Source organism: Lepidochelys kempii, chromosome 5 (genome assembly GCF_965140265.1).
Source record: "Lepidochelys kempii isolate rLepKem1 chromosome 5, rLepKem1.hap2, whole genome shotgun sequence".
NCBI lineage: Eukaryota > Metazoa > Chordata > Testudines > Cheloniidae > Lepidochelys > Lepidochelys kempii.
In genome coordinates, this window is record NC_133260.1 from 1,593,772 (window position 1) to 1,615,889 (window position 22,118).

Sequence of the window (22,118 nt, forward strand, 5' to 3'; positions counted from 1 at the left end):
GAGCAACCGACACGTCCCACGGCCCGGGACACGCTGCTGCCGGACGACACGGAGCAACCGACATGTCCCACGGCCCGGGAAATGCTGCTCCCGGACGACACGGAGCAACCGACACGTCCCACGGTCCGGAAAACGCTGCTCCCGGACGACACGGAGCAACCGACACGTCCCATGGCCAGGGAAACGCTGCTCCCGGACGACACGGAGCTACCGACACATCCCACAGCCTGGGAAATGCTGCTCCCGGACGACACGGAGCAACCGAGACGTCCCATGGTCCGGAAAAGGCTGCTCCCGGACGACACGGAGAAACTGACACGTCCCACGGCCAGGGAAACACTGCTCCCGGACGACACGGCGCAACTGACATGTCCCACGGCCCGGGAAACCTGCTCCCGGACGACACGGAGCAACCGACACGTCCCACGGCCCGGGAAACGCTGCTCCCAAACAACACGGAGCAACCAACACGTCCCACAGCCCGGGAAACGCTGCTCCCGGACGACACGGAGCTACCGACACGTCCCACGGCCCGGGAAACGCTGCTTCTGGATGACACGGAGCAACCGACACGTCCCACGGCCCGGGAAACGCTGCTTCCGGATGACACGGAGCAACTGACACGTCCCACGGCCAGGGAAACGCTGCTCCCGGACAACACGGAGCAACCGACACGTCCCACGGCCCGGGAAACGCTGCTCCCGGACGACACGGAGCAACCGACACGTCCCACGGCCCGGGAAACGCTGCTCCCGGATGACACGGAGCTACCGACACGTCCCACGGCCCGGGAAACGCTGCTCCCGGACGACACGGAGCAACCGACGCATCCCACAGCCTGGGAAACGCTGCTCCCAAACGACACGGAGAAACCGACACGTCCCACGGCCCGGGAAACGCTGCTCCCGGACGACACGGAGCAACCGACACGTCCCACAACCCGGGAAACGCTGCTCCCAAACAACACGGAGCAACCGACACGTCCCACAGCCCGGAAAACGCTGCTCCCAGACGACACGGAGCAACCGACATGTCCCACAGCCCGGGAAACGCTGCTCCCGGACGACACGGAGCAACCGACATGTCCCACGGCCCGGGAAACCTGCTCCCGGATGACACGGAGCAACCGACACGTCCCACGGCCCGGGAAACGCTGCTCCCAAACAACACGGAGCAACCAACACGTCCCACAGCCCGGGAAACGCTGCTCCCGGACGACACGGAGCTACCGACACGTCCCACAGCCTGGGAAACGCTGCTCCCAAACGACACGGAGAAACCGACACGTCCCACGGCCCGGGAAACGCTGCTCCCGGACGACACGGAGCAACCGACACGTCCCACAACCCGGGAAACGCTGCTCCCAAACAACACGGAGCAACCGACACGTCCCACAGCCCGGAAAACGCTGCTCCCAGACGACACGGAGCAACCGACATGTCCCACAGCCCGGGAAACGCTGCTCCCGGACGACACGGAGCAACCGACACGTCCCACGGCCCGGGAAACCTGCTCCCGGATGACACGGAGCAACCGACACGTCCCACGGCCCGGGAAACGCTGCTCCCAAACAACACGGAGCAACCAACACGTCCCACAGCCCGGGAAACGCTGCTCCCGGACGACACGGAGCTACCGACATGTCCCACGGCCCGGGAAACGCTGCTTCTGGATGACACGGAGCAACTGACACGTCCCACGGCCCGGGAAACGCTGCTTCCGGATGACACGGAGCAACCGACACGTCCCACGGCCAGGGAAACGCTGCTCCCGGACAACACGGAGCAACCGACACGTCCCACGGCCCGGGAAACGCTGCTCCTGGACGACACGGAGCAACCGACATGTCCCACGGCCTCGGAAATGCTGCTCCCGGACGACACGGAGCAACCGACACATCCCACAGCCCGGGAAACGCTGCTCCCGGACGACACGGAGCAACCGACACGTCCCACAGCCCGGGAAACGCTGCTCCCGGACGACACGGAGCAACCGACACGTCCCACAGCCCGGGAAACACTGCTCCCGGACGACACGGAGCAACGGACACGTCCCACGGCCCGGGACACGCTGCTCCCGGACGACACGGAGCAACCGACATGTCCCACAGCCCGGGAAACCTGCTCCCGGACGACACGGAGCAACCGACACGTCCCACAACCCGGGAAACGCTGCTTCCGGATGACACGGAGCAACCGACACGTCCCACAGCCCGGGAAACGCTGCTCCCAGACGACACGGAGCAACCAACAGGTCCCACAGCCCGGGAAACGCTGCTCCCGGATGACACGGAGCAACTGACACGTCCCACGGCCCGGGAAACGCTGCTCCCGGACGACACGGAGCAACCGACATTTCCCACAGCCCGGGAAACGCTGCTCCCGGATGACACGGAGCAACTGACACGTCCCACGGCCCGGGAAACGCTGCTCCCGGACGACACGGAGCAACCGACACGTACCACGGCCCGGGAAACGCTGCTCCCGGACGACACGGAGCAACCGACACGTCCCATGGCCCGGGAAACGCTGCTCCCGGACAACACGGAGCAACCGACACGTACCACGGCCCGGGAAACGCTGCTCCCGGACGACACGGAGCAACCGACACGTCCCACGGCCCGGGAAATGCTGCTCCCAAACGACACGGCGCAACCGACACGTCCCACGGCCCGGGAAACGCTGCTTGCGGACGACACAGAGCAACCGACACGTCCCACGGCCCGGGAAACGCTGCTGCCGGACGACACGGAGCAACCGACACGTCCCACGGCCCGGGAAACGCTGCTCCCAAACAACACGGAGCAACCGATACGTCCCACAGCCTGGGAAACGCTGCTCCCGGACGACACGGAGCTACCGACACGTCCCACAGCCCGGGAAACGCTGCTCCCGGACGACACGGAGCAACCGACACGTCCCACGGCCCGGGAAACGCTGCTGCCGGACGACACGGAGCAACCGACACGTCCCACGGTCTGGGAAACGCTGCTTCCAGATGACACGGAGCAACCGACACGTCCCACGGCCAGGGAAACGCTGCTCCCGGACAACACGGAGCAACCGACACGTCCCACGGCCCGGGAAACGGTGTTCCCGGATGACACGGAGCAACTGACACGTCCCACGGCCCGGGAAATGCTGCTCCCAAACGACACGGCACAACCGACACGTCCCACAGCCCAGGAAATGCTGCTTCTGGACGACACGGAGCAACCGACACGTCCCACGGCCCAGGAAACGCTGCTCCCGGACGACACGGAGCAACCGACACGTCCCACGGCCCGGGAAACGCTGCTCCCAAACGACACGGAGAAACCGACACGTCCCACGGCCCAGGAAACGCTGCTTCCGGACAACACGGAGCACTAAGGCACAAATGGGGGGTGACTTGTACAATGTCACAAAGCAAGTTCAGGGCGGCGCAGGACCCAGGAGCCCTGGCTCCCAGCCCCCTGCTTTCCTGGAGCAGGGGAGAAGGCAGAGTCCTAGACCCTGGGCCAGCCCCGTGGTTCCTCCCACAGGTACCTTGAACTCCCGCGAGAACCCGTTGCTCTGCGTCTGGGCGTCGGGCTGGCGCAGTAGGCTGACGTGGCTAGGGACGCTCTCCACCAGGACCCCGGTGTTCCCGCACAGCAGCCCCTCCAGCAGCACCTCGTAGAGGAAAGTGTACTGCTCCTGGGGAGGAGAACGCAGGCGTCGGCCCCAGAGCCCAGCCCACCGCAGGGGGCCGGCGCATGGGGCCAGAAGGTGATGCCTGGTGCTGCGGGGAGCCCAGATACCATGTGCCATCAATTGCACCCTGAGGGCAGGCTGGAGACTCACCCCTACACCAGGCACGCTCGCGCCAACAGAACAGACTCTTGGCACATTTCTCTTGAAGGGGGAGAGTCCCCATTTTCTGTCCCCACCCCCAGCCCATCCTTTGGCCCCACATGGTGGAAATCCTCCCTTTGGTACCAGTGGCCTGAGCGCAGCCCCCCTGAGCCTGCCAGTGCTGCCCCAGATGCCAGACAGACCCTACAGTGATGGGTGCCCCAGACAAAGCAGTTAGAGGGATGGGTTACTGCCACATTCTCACCACCCAGGCCACATGCAGCCAGGGCGCCCTGTGTCACGGAGTCCCTGGGTGATGCTCTGGAACTGCTCCCCATGAAGCCAGTCAGGACTCTGGGGTAGTCGCCTTTCTGTGAGCAGCCTGTCTGCAGGACACACAGCTCACCCGGCTTCCCCCTTCCTGGGTCTGACCTCGGAGCATTCAGCCTCCTCTGCCCCTCCGTGCGCTTCCCCCCAGCGAGTCCACTCAGGTGGGGCTCCTGGGGAAGCCAGAGGGTCCTGCACCCCAACTCCGCAGTCAGACGTGACTCTCAGCCAGCCAGTAAAACAGAAGGTTTATTAGACGACAGGAACATGGTCTAAAACAGAGCTTGCAGGTGCAGAGAACGGGACCCCTCAGCTGGGTCCATTTTGGGGGGCAGTGAGCCAGACAACCACGTCTGCACTTCACTCCATGTCCCAGCCAGCCCCAAACTGAAACTCTCTCCAGCCCCTCCTCCTCTGGGCTTTGTTCCTTTCCTGGGCCAGGTGGTCACCTGATTCCTTTGTTCTCCAACCCTTCAGCTTTCACCTTGCAGGGGGGGAAGGGCCCAGGCCATCAGTTGCCAGGAAACAGGGTGTTGGCCATTCTCTGTGTCCAGACCCCTGCACACACCTGCCCTCTAGGGCTCTGCAATGATCATACACCCTTACCCCACCACCTAGATACTTAAGAACTGCATAGGGGAAACTGAGGCACCCCCACAATATTCGGAGGAAACATTAAGAACAGGCCCACTTCGTCACACCCTGCTCACCCTGCAGCCCCTCCGGCAGAGCGACACCATCTGGGGGACAGTCCCACCTGCAGCCGTGCCCCCTCCAGGGAGCCGTACCAGCAGAGCCGTGGGACATGCTCATCCTCATGCTCCAGAGGAAGGTGTGGGGAGCAGGGAGTGGGGCAGATTTGACCTGGGGATGTGTCAGGGGAGTTTCATTGGGAATGGGAGACTTCCCTTGAGGGAAGAAACATGAGTCTGTAACCTGAGCCAGGAGTGGGGGTTGGGGCGAGGTGACACCTTCTGCCTGGGAAACTGGACAAAGGCTGGAGGAGGAGCTGTGGGGAGGCTGGGGGAGATGGCTGGAGGGGTTTCCAGTTTTGGGGGAGTTGGCTGGGGAAGAGGAGGGAGCCCCAAGGCTGGGGTCTAATCTCCTGTCCCCCAGAAGGGCCTGACTAAGGGATCCTGTTTATGCCTGCAAGCTCTGGTTTGAACTGTGTTCCTGTCGTCTCCAATAAACCTTCTGTTCTACTGGCTGGCTGAGAGTCACGGTGAATCGCCAAAAGTGGCGGTGCAGGGCCCTGACTCCCTCTAATGCCATGACAGAAGGAGACAATCCCCCTGGATCCTGCCCTGGGTGCAGGCCCCCGTAACCCCAGCCAGGTGATCAGTTCCCTGCAGGCACATGTGTGAGGATTCCCATCCCAGGAGAACCTGTGGGAGCTGGGTACCTGCCCAGGATGCTCTCAGATCCCAGCTTGGGGGTTCCGCCAGCACCTAAGTGACCCAGAACTCTCCTCAGAGACAGGGTCCCAAAATCTAGTCTCTAGGCAGCCTCAGTGCTGGCTCCCTGCAGCTGGGCCACATGCCGCGTGGTCGGGCTGGCTTTGCAGGGCCATATCATAGAATCATAGAATATCAGGGTTGGAAGGGACCTCAGGAGGTCATCTAGTCCAACCCCCTGCTCAAAACACGACCAATCCCCAATTAAATCATCCCAGCCAGAGCTTTGTCAAGCCTGACCTTAAAAACTTCTAAGGAAGGAGATTCCACCACCTCCCTAGGTAACGCATTCCAGTGTTTCACCACCCTCCTAGTGAAAAAGTTTTTCCTAATATCCAACCTAAACCTCCCGCACTGCAACTTGAGACCATTACTCCTTGTTCTGTCATCTGCTACCACTGAGAATAGTCTAGAACCCTCCTCTCTGGAACCACCTCTCAGGTAGTTGAAAGCAGCTATCAAATCCCCCCTCATTCTTCTCGTCTGCAGACTAAACAATCCCAGTTCCCTCAGCCTCTCCTCATAAGTCATGTGTTCCAGACCCCTAATCATTTTTGTTGCCCTTCACTGGACTCTCTCCAATTTATCCACATCCTTCTTGTAGTGTGGGGCCCAAAACTAGACACAGTACTCCAGATGAGGCCTCACCTATGTCGAATAGAGGGGGACGATCACGTCCCTCGATCTGCTCGCTATGCCCCTACTTATACATCCCAAAATGCCATTGGCCTTCTTGGCAACAAGGGCACACTGCTGACTCATATCCAGCTTCTCGTCCACTGTCACCCCTAGGTCCTTTTCCGCACAACTGCTGCCTAGCCATTCGGTCCCTAGTCTGTAGCTGTGCAATCCATGCAGAGGGTCCCTTGTGGGGGGAGTGTGACAAAGTGGGACTGTTCTTAATGGTTCCTCTGAATAGTGTGGGGGTGCCTCAGTTTCTCCTAGGCAGTTCTTAAGTATCTAGGGGATGGGGTAAGGGTGTATGATCGTTGCAGAGCCCTAGAGGGCAGGTGTGTGCAGGGGTCTGGACACAGAGAATGGCCAACACCCTGTTTCCTGGCAACTGATGGCCTGGGCCCTTCCCCCCTCCCAAGGTGAGAGCTAAAGGGTTGGAGAACAAAGGAATCAGATGACCTCCTGGTCTGGGAAAGGGACAAAGCCCAGAGGAGGGGCTGGAGGGAGTTTTCAGTTTGGGGCTGGCTGGGACATGGAGTGAAGGGCAGACGTGGTTGTTTGGCTCCCTGCCACCCAAAATGGACCCAGCTGCACCTGTCCTGTTCTCTGCACCTACAAGCTCTGTTTTAGACCATGTTCCTGTCGTTTAATAAACCTCTGTTTTACTGGCTGGCTGAGAGTCACATCTGACTGCGAAGTTCGGGGGCAGGACCGTCTGGCTTCCCCAGGACCCCGCCTGGGCGGACTCGCTGTGGGAAGTGCACGGAGGGGCAGAGGAGGCTGAATGCTCCGAGGTCAGACCCAGGAAGGTGGAAGCCGTGTGAGCTTTGTGTCCTGAAGACAGTCTGCTCCCAGAGTGGAGACTTCCCCAGAGTCCTGACTGGCTTCATGGGGAGCAGTTCCAGAGCATAGCCCAGGGACTCTGTGACAACTGGTGGTAGCGGTGGGATCTACTGCACCCCGCGGATGGCGCTTTCTGCAGTAAGTGACTGGCGAGCAGTAAAACGAAACGGGATTGACGGGGACCAGGCGTGCTGAAGATTCAGAGAGAGACGGTTTCAGGGGCTGGTTAAACCCTGGGAGTGTGTGACCAGAGAGAATGATTTTTGCAGTAACAGGGTCCCCCGGGGGATTGCAGCGAGCGGTCCCAGGGGCGGAGGAGTCTGCAGCTCGACCCTGGCAAAGAAGTGGTGACCTCAAGAAGGGCTGGCACTCTAGGGGTTCTCCCTGGAAACCGTGGGGAGCTGAACGCACACAGGCCTGTGAGTCCACAACAACTTGGGAAGAGTGGAGTGACGGCCTGTCACCGTCTCCTTAAGAAGGACATTGTAACCCTGTGCAAAAAGAGAGGGTTGAGCATTGGAAAGTTCACCAAGGCACAGTTCATCGTGCAGCTGGAGGAGGATGACCGCTCTAAGGAACAGATTCCTGACCCCAAATAGGGCTATAGCAGGATCTGGGAGCAGCTGGAGTGGGAGCCAGGCATCCCCAAGACTCCTATCCCCAACCAGACGGGGGTCTTCATGATTGGGTTCCCCATTCGGGGATTGGAGACGGACGGGATTGGAGCTGAGTCCGAGAGAGCCAGAGGACCGTGGGAGACAGCGAGAGCCCGAGAAAGAGCTGCAGAAGCAGCAGCAGCATGAACTGGCAGTGGGGAGCGGAGAGGCCTAGGGGACCTCCCCGGGGTGAGTGGGGATAGACCCCGGGGGGCCAGTTCCGCAGGGAACCTTGAGACTAAATTGCTGCCCCTGGTTAAGGAGGGGGGGATGTGGATGCCCACCTCACTGCCTTTGAGCAGGCTGGCGATTTGAACCAGGGGGACCCTACGGAAAAGCCCCGGTGTCTAGCTCCCTTGCTGGGTCCCAAGGCCACAGACTCCAGTCAGCTAGATGCGTGGGGAGGTGGACAGGCTCCCACTCCTGACCCCACCCTCTATGTCTGTGTGGAGTTTCCTGGGGCCAGGCCCCTCGGACCCCCAGTGGGAGCGGAAGGGGATGGTCAATGGGGAGACATTCCTGGGGTGGCGAGATCCTGGGACAGAGAGAACTGGTGTCAGGCCCTGGGTGGTGCAGCCTCAGAGGCTGAGGGCCTGTGTGAGCTGGGTGAGGGTCCCAGGGACGAAGCCCCTCGCCTTGCCTATGGCCCAGATCCCTGTGCAGACCCAGGAGGGGTCGGGCTGGCTGGTCGTTTGGGTTCTCCGGGATATCGGCTGCGAGACCCTGTTGCGGGGTGACTGTGTCTCTTTGGGACAGGATCCAGGCCCTGCTCCTGTAACTGCCAAGGGTTTGAATTTGAATCCAGGGAACCAATCGGTGGAGAGGGAAATGGTCAGTGAAAATGCAGATGACCTGGCTGGCATGGGGGAGGAGCGGCTAAGCTCAGGCTACTGGCCTGCCTGTAACCAGACCCCTGGGGCTGGGTGGGAAAGAGAGATGCTCCCTGCCCCCTTGCACACTGGAGAAGGGGCTCAGGCTGGCTCTGATGCAGTGAGGAAAGCATCGAGCTCGCTGCCTGCCCCACTGGGACAGCAAGGGCAGCGCTGAGCACAATGGGAGCTGAGACCCCAGCTGAGTGGGGGGAGACACAGGCAGGGCAGGGGATCTGTTGGGAGTGGCAAGGTGCTTAGTAAGGAAAGTTTGGATGAGCCTAGGCAGCCTCGTGAGCTGTGGCTTTGTCTAGTCAGCAGGGTGGGAAGGCGAGGAGAGTGGGAGATGAGTGTCCCTGGATCTTACCTGTTAGCTGGGTGGAGAATTGGGACAGTGAAGGAAACGTGCCTGTGTCTGTCAGGGGTATTGACTTGCCTATGGAGGGAGCTACCCTGGTCTCCAAGCAGTTGTCTGTGACCAGCCTTGTGTGCTGGGACAAAGAGAGAGAGGTCCCAAGCTGTGTGTCTGGGAAAGGAGAAAGTGTGTCCAGCTCTTCTTTGTCTGTGGAGCAGACAGAAGGGGCCTTTCAGCCTTTGATGGTTGAGGAGAGTGCAGTTGTCTCAGAGCTGGTTCTGGATTCAGCTAAAGCCCAGGAAGGGAAGGGTCCTAAGTTTGTATCTGCTCGGGAGAATGGCCCTGTAACTAGGTCACATCCAGTTAGTGTCTATGTGAAATCCCAGAGACCAGACAATTCTGGTGCTTGTATTTTGCCTGTTGCTCGTGTGTGGCTGGGAAAGGGTGTCGCAACTCTGTCTAATCAGGGTGAGATCCTAGCCAGGGCACAAGGAGAGCATGAAGGTGATGTGATTGTCTTACCTACTGAGGGTGTGGAAACCTATAGCAAGAAGGAAAAGATTCCTGAACTTGTGTGTGGCAAAGGGAAGGAGAATGCTTCTGACCTTTTATCTAGGAAGTCTGTAAGTTTGCCTGAAAGGGGATTGTGTAGGAATCCGCCGGATGGGCCAGAGGTAATTCTGGATGTAAGGGAGACCCAGAAAGAGTCTGTTGTTGCTCAGGAAAGTGTTCCTCTAGAGCAAGCCCTAGGTAAAGAGGGTAAGAGCAGAATTTCTGTGAGGGATGAATTGTTGCACAGAAAAGCCCTCCGGAAAGGAATTCTCATGGAGTCTTTGCAAGCAGTTTACTGCAACTGAAGAGTGTGAAAGTGATTTAATCAAGAAAGTTTCAGTTCCTAACGGCCAGAAATTTTCTGTTGTGAATGGATCCACTGACTTTCCTGTTGAAGGATCCAGTGTGGAGAGCTTTGAGAAGGTCTCAGATGAAGTGAAAGCTGTTAAGAAAGTTAAACAGTCCTATAACCAAGTGGCTGTGTTTGGCCAGCTTGTTGGGGAGAAGACCCAATCCCAGTTTGACCCCCTGGGTTTTGGGGTGGCCAAAGGGCACGGGCCGCATAAACCTTCCCACATGCGGCCTGCGAGTGCTATCGATCATCCCTGACCTAAGGGAGGGCGTGAAACTGGAAGGGCCTGGTGTAACTCCTACCAAGGAATGGGAGAGATGATGGGGCATCCATGGGAACGTTGGTGGCTTCGAACTTCCCCAGGCCACCAGCTAATGTGACTCTGCTCAGTTCGATCTCAAAGGGGGGAGAGATGTGACAAAGTGGGACTGTTCTTAATGTTTCCTCTGAATAGTGTGCTGGTGCCTCAGTTTCCCCTAGGCAGTTCTTAAGTATCTAGGTGGTGGGGTAAGGGTGTATGATCCTTGCAGAGCCCTAGAGGGCAGGTGTGTGCAGGGGTCTGGACACAGAGAATGGCCAACACTCTGTTTCCTGGCAACTGATGGCCTGGGCCCTTCTCCCCTGCAAGGTGAGAGCTAAAGGGTTGGAGAACAAAGGAATCAGGTGACCTCCAGGCCCAGGAAAGGGACAAAGCCCAGAGTAGGAGGGGCTGGAGAGAGTTTCAGTTGGGGGCTGGCTGGGACATGGAGTGAAGTGCAGACGTGGTTGTCTGCCTCACTGCCCCCCAAAATGGACCCAGCTGAGGGGTCCTGTTTTCTGCACCTGCAAGCTCTGTTTTAGACCATGTTCCTGTCATTTAATAAACCTCTGTTTTACTGGCTGGTTGAGAGTCCCGTCTGACTGCGAAGTTGGGGGGCAGGACCCTCTGGCTTCCCCAGGACCCCACCTGGGTGGACTCGCTGGGGGAAGCGCAGGGAGGGGCAGAGGATGTTGAATGCTCCAAGGTCAGACCCAGGAAGGTGGAAGCCGGGTGAGCTGTGTGTCCTGCAGACAGGCTGCTCACAGAGAGGAGATTTCCCCAGAGTCCTGACTGGCTTCAAGAGGAGCAGTTCCAGAGCATCGCCTGGGGACTCCGTGACAACCGGCCTGAGCCCAGACCCAGGAGCTGAGCTCAGCAGTAAGGGGGTGGAACCCTGAAAGTACCTGCCCTTTGAATTGGGCACTACGGGCGGGGCAGGCAGCAAACCCCGGCTCGGCGGCACAGGGAACTCGACTGAGCTCCTCACCTTTGTTTGCACCATGCTGACCCGCTGCTCCCGCAGCCGCTGCACGCAGCGGAAAACATCCACGCTGCCCTCGGCCCGCGCCATCTTCAGGAGGACGTCCAGGGCGATGAAGGTGCCTGTGCGGCCGATCCCTGCGCTGGGGACAGGGGAAGGGAGTGAGGCGCTCGCCGGGCCCTGGGCCTGTGCCCCACCCCCAGCCCTCTCTGCCCAGTACCTGCAGTGCACAAGCACGGGGCCGGCAGGCGCCTCCGACAGCCTCTCGTTCACCATCTCCACCAGCTGCAGAAGCCGGGCCGGGTTGCTGGGGACCCCGTGGTCTGGCCACAACAGGTAGTGAAAGTGCTGCACGTTTCTCGGGAGCGGAGAACCTGCCTGAGGAGAGGGCAGACGGGAGAGGGGAGGACGGAGGGTTGTCGAAAGGGCAGCGGGGGCGGGGAACTGAGCAGGGGCTCCCAGCACTCAGAACTCCCTCCAGCACCAGCAGCCCCCGAGGCCAGGCTGCTGGGAGCCCCGGAGCCCTGGGAACAGGGAGCTGCAGGGGAGTCCCTGCACCAGGAGGGCTGGGGCGATGGAGTGGGGCTGGCTGGCGGGTGCAGGCTAGTTTCAGGGCCCAGCCAGGCTACGCTCCACAGGCTGTTTGGATCTAGAGCCACCAGGGCCCAGCCATACTGCAGGGGCCGGTGCGCTCGCCTTTGGGATTTGCCCACAAGCAGCTCTCCCATCTGCGCAGGCCAGAGACAGGGCAACAGCTGGAGCTGGCTGCTGGACGGGCTAACGCACAGGGTGTTATTCTCCAGGGGCCTGCCTGCATCTCCCGGGCACAACAGCAACACAGGGCATGCCCCGCATCCAGGATGGGCCAGGTCCCCAGGTGAGTGACGGGTCAGCAGCTCCTCCCAGCCAGCTGCTGGGCCCCGGGAAATGCCCACACCCCTGGAAATGCCTGCTCTCCAGCACTGAGTTTATACATGCTGCAACAGCTGCTCTGGGTTAGGTTTGCTTGTGCATCCGATGAAGTGAGCTGTAGCTCACGAAAGCTCATGCTCAAATAAATGGGTTAGTCTCTAAGGTGCCACAAGTCCTCCTTTTCTTTTTGCTTGTGAGTGTATCATGGGCCTGCAGAGGGCGCTCCCGGCCCCTGGAACCTTCCCCCATGCCCCCCCCCCCCCCGACACATTGCCGTCCACCCCCAGCTCTGCGGAGTCCCTGGGACCCTGGAGGGGCAGGACTGCCAGGCTGTCGGTAAAGCCCAAGGAGGCTCTGCCCCTTGCCCGCCGCCTTACCCTCTGCAGGCGGAAGGTGCGTGTGACCAGGCTCGTGGTTGTCCAGGTGTTGCTGAGAGTCACAGTGAAGTCCCCGCAGACCTGCTCGCCCTCCGGCCAGTACTGCTCACACTTGGTCTGTTAACAGCGGACGACTCCTGAGCACTGACAAACCCCCACTGTGTGCCCCCCACCCTGCGCAAGGTCTGTGCTGGTGAGTGGGGATGGGAGCCCCTGGCAGGGAACAACCCTGGCCTGCCCTGGCCTGGGCATGCCCAGGACACCAGCCAGGGGAAATGTCTGGCATCACCATGGTGTCACAGGTGCTCCCTACACTGCCCACACCTGCAATCCCACTGTACTCCTCCCGGCATGCCGGCCAGCCTCCTAATAGCTCCCCAGCCATGCTGAGAGTCGGGAGGGGAATGGCCCCATCCCCTTCCCATCCACGGGCGCAGGGATCACCCCATGCCAGGCCCAAGGATCGCTGGCCCCTGACTGGCAGGCAGATGTGCTGGGAAGTTGGTCTGCAATTTCTTCCCCTCTCCCCGCAGCTGCCGGAGGCACTCTCTCTTTCTCCACCCCCATCTCCATCTCTCCACCCAGGACCGGGGTTCCTCTCAGTGCACCGTTCCCTTAGCCTCCCCCTCTCGTGTCTCTGCTAAGCTCCCCCTTGGTGCCCCAGGACAGGGACCCCTCCCAGAGTGCATCTCACCCTGGGCTGGCCTTCCCCTGCCGCGTGGGGACAGCTATGCAGAAGGGAAAGCAGCAGCCGGGGTCCCCAACAGCCTGGCTGGGCTGGGCGAGACCTGGCTGGCTGAGGCCCCAGCGGAGCGTGGACCCCGGCTGGGAGGGGCTGGGGTGTCTGAGGACCTGGGCCCCAAAGAAAGCTGGGTTCTCTACCTTGTTTTGCTCCACCAGGCCCGTTAACATCACAATGACCGAGACCTTCTCCTGCCAGATCATCTGCCAGAAATCCCCCACGGTGCCAGGCAGCGGGCCTGGGGGAGAGGAACATACCACGTCAGTATCCCCATGCTCCTGAGCCAGGGCGGGGGCGCCATGCCCGTCCTAGGGGTCAGGGAGGGACTGAGTGAGTGCACCGCCGGGACCCGGGCAGCTGGCATGCTAATGGACCAGGAAGCCCAGTTACGCAGCCCATGAGCCTGTCCCCGAGGACTCCAGCTCAGAGCAATGCACAGCAGCCGGGCAGCCCAGAGAGCACAGTGGCTGAGGTCAGAGATGCCAGGGCCCAGTGTGGGGGCTGCCCAGCCGCTGGGCACAAGGGGGTAGGGCGGGGGTGAGGATGAGCCGGGGGGGGGTGTCAAGGCAGGTGCTGCTCTCAGCTGTTTCCCACAGTCCAGTGACCAAAGGGGTAAGTACGTTCTCTGCAGTAGCACGTGATTTGGCTCTGAGCTCAGTACCAGGCGGATTCCGTGGGCGCGGGGGCTCACGCTGGGGCATCTCCTATCTGCATGGGAGCCTGGAGACCAGGACCCGGGCGCTGCACAGAGCCAGGGGGCTGGGGGCTGCAGGGGGTGGCATCTGGAGGGGGAAGCTCCCAGCACTTTCAGTGACTAGCGCCGTGAGCCCCTGGGCACATGGCAGCTGTCTGCGCGCCTGTCTGTGCCTGTCTGCGCCTGTCTGCACGCCTGTCTGCGCACAGGTCTGCGCCTGTCTGTGCCTGTCTGCGCCTGTCTGCACGCCTGTCTGCGCGCAGGTCTGCGCCTGTCTGTGCCTGCCTGCACCTGTCTGTGCCTGTCTGCACGCCTGTCTGCGCGCAGGTCTGTGTCTGTCTGCGCCTGTCTGCGTGCCTGTCTGTGTCTGTGTCTGTCTGCGTGCCTGTCTGCACCTGTCTGCGCCTGCCTCTGTCTGTCTGTGTCCCTGTCTGCGCTTGTCTGTGCGCCTGACTGTGCCTGCCTGCGCTTGTCTGTGTCTCTCTGTGTGCCTGTCTATGCCTGTGTGACGAAGTGGGACTGTTCTTAATGTTTCCTCTGAATAGTGTGGGGGTGCCTCAGTTTCCCCTAGGCAGTTTTTAAGTATCTAGGTGGTGGGATAAGGGTGTATGATGGTTGCAGAGCCCTAGAGGGATGTGACAAAGCGGGACTGTTCTTAATGTTTCCTCTGAATATTGTGGGGGTGCCTCAGTTTCCCCTACGCAGTTCTTAAGTATCTAGGTGGTATGTGCAGGGGTCTGGACACAGAGAATGGCCGACACCCTGTTTCCTGGCAACTGATGGCCTGGGCCCTTCCCCCCCTGCAAGGTGAGAGCTAAAGGGTTGGAGAACAAAGGAATCAGGTGACCTCCTGGCCCGGGAAACGGACAAAGCCCAGGGGAGGAGGGGCTGGAGGGAGTTTCAGTTTTGGGTCTGGCTGGGACATGGAGTGAAGGGCAGATGGGGTTGTCTGGCTCACTGACCCCCGCAAAATGGACCCGGCTGAGGGGTCCTGTTCTCTGCACCTACAAGCTCTGTTTTAGACCATGTTCCTGTCGTCTAATAAACCTTCTGTTTTACTGGCTGGCTGAGAGTCACGTCTGACTGCGGAGTTGGGGGGCAGGACCCTCTGGCTTCCCCAGGACCCCACCTGAGCGGACTCGCTGTGGGAAGCGCACGGAGGGGCAGAGGAGGCTGAATGCTCCGAGGTCAGACCCAGGAAGGTGGAAGCTGTGTGAGCTGTGTGTCCTGCAGACAGGCTGCTCACAGAAAGGCAACTGCCCCAGAGTCCTGCCTGGCTTTGTAGGGAGCAGTTCCAGAGCATCGCCCGGGGACTCTGTGACTGCCTGTCTGTGTCTGTCTGCGCCTGTCTGTGTTTCTGTCTGCACCTGTCTGTGTGCCTGTCTGCTGTTAGAAGGGATCAGGGCTCTGACTGCACGGTCAGGGAAGGAGCGGTTCAGTCTCTGTTGCTTAGTGCATCACCCTCCCTCTCCTCCAAACTCCTCCGGAGCCTTCCAGCTGCGGTGCTGTAGCTGCTGATGCCCGGTCGCCCCACTGAGCAGAGAATGACTGGGACAGAGGGGCTCAGACAGAGGCCCCCATTCGCCCTGTCTCAGAACCAGGAGCAGGGCCATGGCCCCTGGAAGTGATCAAAGAAAACCCTTTTTGTGCACAGCACGTAATGATCATGTGGAACTCACTGCTACAAGGTGTCACTGAGTGCAGCACTTAACAGCAGTCACCAGGGCTCGGCGCGGCGCGGAGGGTGAGAACCGCCAGCATTGCCTCAGAGGGGATAATGAAATAGCAGGGTCTAACACCAGCTGCCTTGGGCAGGAGCCAACCCCAGTGGATGCAGGTTAGGAAGAGACTTCTCCAGCAGCTGGCCACTCCAGAGCTGGCCACTCAGCATTGTCCACTGCAAGAGGTAGGAGCCCAGGCTGGATGGACCCTGGGCTAGGCTGGCTTGCAGTCCATCTGTCAGCTCCACACGTCTTGGGAATGGCTGGACTGGGCATGCCCCAGAGTTGGGACTGACTGCCCTGGCCCTGGACAGGGCTACACGCTGGACAAAGCTACCCGCCCCCCAGAGCATCCCCCCATTGTCCCCAGCCAGGAGCACTCACCTTGAGCAGCAATGAAGAAGTGGGGGCTCCGGTAGCTCTGAGAGGGAGGGGAGACAGCAACAGCGTTAGTCACATGATCTCAACACTTAACAAATCAGAAGTATGAGATGAAATACCCAGGCCAGCCCTGAGCTGGGCCATGTGCCTGGGTCACAGGGCAGGGCCAGTTCCCACAGCCCCCACCCCCCACATGGTAGCCAAGTCCTCCGCCCGCTGGGAGCTACGCAGGGCTCTCTGGGCCCACATGCGCTTCTCTTTGACAAGGAGATCTCTGCTCCGGGGCCCCTCGGACGCAGGTGCTCAGGCAGAGCGCAGGTGTGAGACTATCCAGCTCCTGCCGTATCTGGCATCCCCAGAGGAAACCACCTGGGCCTGGTGTCACCAGAGTATGCGAGTAGGGTGACCGGCCGTCGCAATAGCAGGGGCTTTGTCTTACATATGCAGCTATACATGCCCCCCCCACACACACATATCCCCTGGAAAAAAAAATCCCCATTTTTCACCCTTGCTACTCGGTCACCCTCTGTGAGAGACGCTGCCCAGCCCCGGTGCACTCTGGAGGGCCTCGTGTATGCAGCCTCTGCCCAGGACCTATGTGACCTGGGGCAGGGCTGAGGGAGGGTGGCTGTTGCTTTGAGCAGGGGGGTGTGTGTGTTCCTGTGGTGCCAGGAGGGGGGGGCTGCCCGTGTTCCCCGGAGCTTCCCCTGCCCCCTTTCCCCGCACTGAGCAGCAGCAGCGTGCCCGTCGCTGCCCGGGTACCTACATCGACGTAGCTGGCATTGATGTAGTCAGCGCCCACGTTGGCGGACTGCAGCACCACGCGGCAGTGATCATCTGAAAGACAAAGGGGGGCCGATCACTGATCAGAGAAGCCCAGTCGAGGGGCTGTGACCATGCTCCTGCCCATGCTTCCTCCAGACTGACAGACATGGCCAGACCCACAGCCTCGAGCCAGGGCCCCTGGCAGCGCCGTGCCCAGCTTCGCCGTGACCCTGGAGTTCTCAGGTGAGGAAGGACAGCCCTGCTTTGACTCCCTGTGCGATCTTGGGCAAGTCCCATAGCCTCTCTGTGCCTCAATTCCCCACCTGCACAGTGGGGACAGCAGCCCTGCCCCACCACACAGAGCAGCCACCTCTGGCAGGAGAGGTGGCAGCTGCTTAGCTACATTGCAAATCTACTCCGGGGAAGAATGAAGAGAGACTCATACGTGCAAGGAAAGGCGCCAGCGGGGGAATGTCGGGAGGCAGAACAGAATTATCTGAGTTGACATTTGATCAGGACGGCAGGTTGACCCCCCGACTCTGGAGAAATGAGCCATGAGATCTAGAACGACCACGAGAGGTGAGGGGCTCCATTTTACGTAGCAGCCAAATGATGGCACCTCCAGCAACACAGGGCCCTCAGTGCCACTTGGGGGTCAGCATGGACTTGGAGGGGACGAGTCCTACTGAGTCACCCACCCCGGTCCCTGCTGCACAGCGCCCCCTAGCACCATGCCGGGGCATTGCAGTCAGCACTCACTCCTAAGGGAGAGCACCCCACTGAGTCACCCACCCTGGTTCCTGCTGCACAGCGCCCCCTAGCACCATGCCGGGGCATTGCAGTCAGCACTCACTCCTAAGGGAGAGCACCCCACTGAGTCACCCACCCCGGTTCCTGCTGCACAGCGCCCCCTAGCACCATGCTGGGGCATTGCAGTCAGCACTCACTCCTAAGGGAGAGCACCCCACTGAGTCACCCACCCCAGTTCCTGCTGGACAGCGCCCCCTAGCACCATGCCGGGGCATTGCAGTCAGCACTCACTCCTAAGGGAGAGCACTTAGTCACCCACCCCGGTCCCTGCTGCACAGCGCCCCCTAGCACCATGCCGGGGCATTGCAGTCAGCACTCACTCCTAAGGGAGAGCACCCCACTGAGTCACCCGCCCCACTCCCTGCTGCACCTAGGTTTCGTTGGCAGTCTCCCATCTGCAGCAGCACCCAGGCCCAGCATTGCTTGGCTTCTAAGCTCCGCTGGGATCCCAGCCCAGGTGGCCTGGCTGCAGCTTCTCCTTTGTAAAACGAAGCGTTTACAGAGTGCTCAGCAAAGATGCGAGAAGAGGCTCCACTCACATGGGATGACACTCTTGTAGCGGTTCTTGGCCTGGTTCCAGGGCTCCTTGCCGGCATGGCCTGGGTGCAGCAAACCTGAGACCAGTTTCTGCAGGGGAAGAGAAGGGACTTAGGTTAGGCACACCCAGTTGCCAGCCCTATCAGCACAGGATCCAGCTTGAGGGCACCACACCTGCCTGGGCGCTGGGGCCAGAGCGTGACCAAAGCGGCCTGCACAGCTCAGCCAGCATGGCTGATAGCGGCTTGTCTACACGGGGAGTCATTCCAGAATAAGGTGGGGTCGAGCACTATAGCTGATAGCTCCAGCTAGTCTGGAACGGCGCCCCCTGAGGCCATTCTGGAACTGCGCTCCTTGAGGCCATTCTGGAATGGCACCCCATGTTGCTGGGATGTGTATATATGTCTATCTCCATATATCCATGTAATAGGTTATAGGCTATTAAGGCCTAGTGTAAATGAAGTATGCTTAACGTAAGTACGTGTATTACGTGTTAAAAACAAAAACTAATGACATCACAAAGTAAATTATAAATGAAGGCTTCACACATTGGCAATTTAAAGTCATTTATTAATCCAACGCCCGGTTTAAATAAGGTGCAGTATTTGTGAACTTCCTGCACCTTGTAATTAAAAAACCCTCAACTAACCATCGGAACTTCTAACTACGAACTCTGGGGTAGTATGCTTGGGATATAAATGTAAAGTAAGTAAGGTTTATTTTATAAACAATAAAAAGTACATAAAGTATTATATACCAGCACTGTGTCCGGTATCTGCCTGCTCCCCCATCCTGTAGGGAGGCCCCTGCTGTGGGTCTAACAATGTGGCCACTCTGGAACAGTGCCCCATAGGGCCATTCTGGAATCAGAGTGTCCCAAAGGGGAGCTATTTCCCCATGTAGCTGTGCCCTACAGCCTCACTGCAGCGTAGTGAGACTGAAATGTGCAGTGAGTTCTGGCACTGACCTGGTACTCCGCATCGCGCCCCACTGGGGGCCGTTCAGGATTTGCGTCGTCCTCTGCCCCCTCCTCCTCCATTTCTGCTCTCTTAAACCGCTTCAGAGACTCTAGCAGTTCAGCCACCGGGATCTGTGTGCGCAGCCTGCTTGCACCTGCTGGGATCCGGAAACCAGGAGTTAGCCTGTCCCTGAGGCCTGGGAGCTCTGCCATTTGAACTGGGCTGGCGTCACCAACTCTGCTGGCCAGGGCCCCCCATTCCTGGGAGGGTGTCAGCATCCCCTTCTGGCCAGGGCCCCCCATCCCTGTGAGAGTGTCCCTCCCCCCGCCGGTCAGGGCAGGCCCTGGTCCCAGGGAGGGCATCCCCATCCCCTGCCAGCCAGGGCACCCAACCCCTGTAAGGGCATCACCCTCCCCGCCGGCCAGATCCCCATCCCAGGGAGGGCATTAGGAGCCCTCAGCCTGTGTACTGATCTGCCAGCACATCCAGACAGGGCCAGGGTTGGCCTCGCTCTGCCCACACCTCCTCGGTTCCTCTTCAGGGGGATTGCCCCGTTGCTCTTGTCCTTTGGCTCGTCCCGCTTCTTCCTGCAGATTAGCAAGATGAGACCCGGATGAGCAGTGGAGAGCCTGAGAGGGGAGAGCATGTCCCCCGACGCCCTGGGAATGCCCCCCAGCTGGCTATGGCTTCTCCTGGGGCCTGCAGGCCAAAGGCAGCCCATGTAACCGCCCCTGCTGTCATCGGCATCAATCAGCCTGGCCAGTCCACCTCAGCCCCCAGGATGCAGTGCTCTGCCTTGCTCCAGAGAGCCTGGCCCATGGCACGCTGGGATGTGCAGGTGCCCAAGCCTCACCCCCAAGACCCCGCTATGCAGCATACGGGGCTAGGCCACACTCCCCGGAGTTGCTTGGGCCTTCAGGTGGCTCTGGCTCTGCTGCCCAGGCAGGGGCCGTTCCAGTGGGCAGGGCAGGCAGTCTGGAACCGCAGGGGAGCCGTGCCCAGGGAGGGGCTGTACTTTGTGAATTACAGTCGCTCTGGTGCTGCTGAAAGCAGCCAGCTCACAGCCCTGCAGCCGAACTGGCAGCCTTGTTCATGCCCAGCTCCGCAAGACATGCGTCCCCCACAGTCCCTGCCAATGTGGTTTGGGATGTCGCTGTCTGTGCATTAGGCAGGGCTTCATTTGTGCCACGGCTGAGCCCTGGCACCTCTGGGCCTGGGAGGGCTGGGCCCCGGCACCTCTGCACCTGGCAGTTCAGAGCCCCGACACCTCTGGGCCTGGCAGGGCTGGGCCTCCATACCTCTGGGCCTAGGGTGACCAGATAGCAAGTGTGAAAAATCGGGACAGGAGGTGGGGGTAATAGGAGCCCATATTAAAAAAAGGCCCAAATATCAGGACTGTCCCTATAAAATTGGGACATCTGGTCACTCTATCTGCGCCTGGCAGGACTGAGCCCCGGCATCTCTGGGCCTGGCAGTTCAGAGCCCCGGCACCTCTGTGTTTGCCCCATCAGTTGAGCCCTGGCACTGCTTTCATTACAAATTAAACTCTGGCACTAGGAAGTGGGCTGCCACCCCCACTAGGTTTCCCACACCATGGAGAGGTCACTGAAGGGCCAGGGAACACCGGTGACTCAGTCACTTCCATCTGTGGCTGGATTGCATCTGGAGTTTATTCAATACCAGAGGCTCTGTCCCACTGCCCAGCCAGCAGTGCCGGGTGCTCTGTCCTCAGGCACATCAAGGCCAGTTCGGAGGGCATGTTACCAGGCCAATGACCCGGGTGCCAACTAGGAGGCGTGTCTGGCTCAGCCATGGACCAGGTGAAAAGAAATGTACTGACCCCGATGCCCCTTAGCTGCTTTCTGGTGAGCAAGAGGGTCGAGGTGTGACGAAGTGGGACTGTTCTTAATGTATCCTCTGAATAGTGTGGGGGGTGCCTCAGTTTCCCTTAGGCAGCTCCTAAGTATCTAGGGGGTGGGGTAAGGGTGTATGATCATTGCAGAGCCCTAGAGGGCAGGTGTGTGCAGGGGTCTGGACACAGAGAATGGCCGACACCCTGTTTCCTGGCAACTGATGGCCTGGGCCCTTCCCCCCTGCAAGGTGAGAGCTAAAGAGTTGGAGAACAAAGGAATCAGGTGACCTCCTGGCCCGGGAAAGGGACAAAGCCCAGAGGAGGAGGGGCTGGAGGGAGTTTCAGTTTGGGGCTGGCTGGGACATGGAGTGAAGGACAGACGTGGTTGTCTGGCTCCCTGCCCCCAAAATGGACCCAGCTGAGGGGTCCTGTTCTCTGCACCTACAAGCTCTGTGTTAGACCATGTTCCTGTTGTCTAATAAACCTTCTGTTGTACTGGCTGGCTGAGAGTCACGTCTGATTGCGGAGTTGGGGGCAGGACCCTCTGGCTTCCCCAGGACCCCGCCTGAGCGGACTCGCTGTGGGAAGCGCACGGAGGGGCAGAGGAGGCTGAATGCTCCGAGGTCAGACCCAGGAAGGGGGAAGCTGTGTGAGCTGTGTGTCCTGCAGACAGGCTGCTGCCAGAGAGGAGACTTCCCCAGAGTCCTGGCTGGCTTCATGGGGAGCAGTTCCAGAGCATCGCCCGGGGACTCCGTGACACCCCTGGACTCAGGGACAAGCTACCCCAGGCACTGTCCGTCACACCCCATGGGATTCGCCGCCTGGCACTACCAGCCCTACAGCTTGAGGAGCCGGGTTCCCAGCTGTCGAGCAGGAGGGGTGCAGGATGTGACCCCTGGGACCCACTCAGTCACACTGACCTGGAGAGCAGGAACCACAGCAGCAGGGCCCCTGCGGCCAGCAGCACCAGGACCATGGGCACCGCCACGGCCACCGCCAGGCCCCCGCGCTGGGGAGCCTGGGCCTCTCCTGCAAGCAACAGAATCAGAACCAGTGGGCATGTGGCAGACTCCTGGCTGAGCCAGCCTGCATCTTGCGGGTCCCTGGCAGAACCACGGCACGCACAGTGCACAGCTGCCATGGGACATCAGCCAGGCACAGAGCGTAGCCAGGTGCCCAGGACAGCACTG

General features: G+C 60.2%; 1 protein-coding gene across 2 annotated transcripts in view; it reads right to left on the bottom strand.

Annotated features, from left to right (window-relative positions):
• The window catches only part of LOC140911060 (receptor-type tyrosine-protein phosphatase T-like), a 90,945-nt gene that overhangs the window by 15,037 nt on the left and 53,790 nt on the right, over positions 1-22,118 (bottom strand). For both annotated transcript variants that reach the window (XM_073343287.1, XM_073343286.1), the window contains 11 exons: positions 21,849-21,957; positions 19,599-19,663; positions 19,085-19,233; positions 18,120-18,207; positions 16,772-16,842; positions 16,009-16,045; positions 13,350-13,447; positions 12,468-12,584; positions 11,399-11,556; positions 11,185-11,320; positions 3,528-3,677 (listed from right to left, as the gene is read on the bottom strand). In XM_073343287.1, the coding sequence (XP_073199388.1) occupies positions 3,528-3,677; positions 11,185-11,320; positions 11,399-11,556; positions 12,468-12,584; positions 13,350-13,447; positions 16,009-16,045; positions 16,772-16,842; positions 18,120-18,207; positions 19,085-19,233; positions 19,599-19,663; positions 21,849-21,957 (1,178 nt within the window). The remainder of the gene's footprint in view (positions 1-3,527; positions 3,678-11,184; positions 11,321-11,398; positions 11,557-12,467; positions 12,585-13,349; positions 13,448-16,008; positions 16,046-16,771; positions 16,843-18,119; positions 18,208-19,084; positions 19,234-19,598; positions 19,664-21,848; positions 21,958-22,118) is intronic.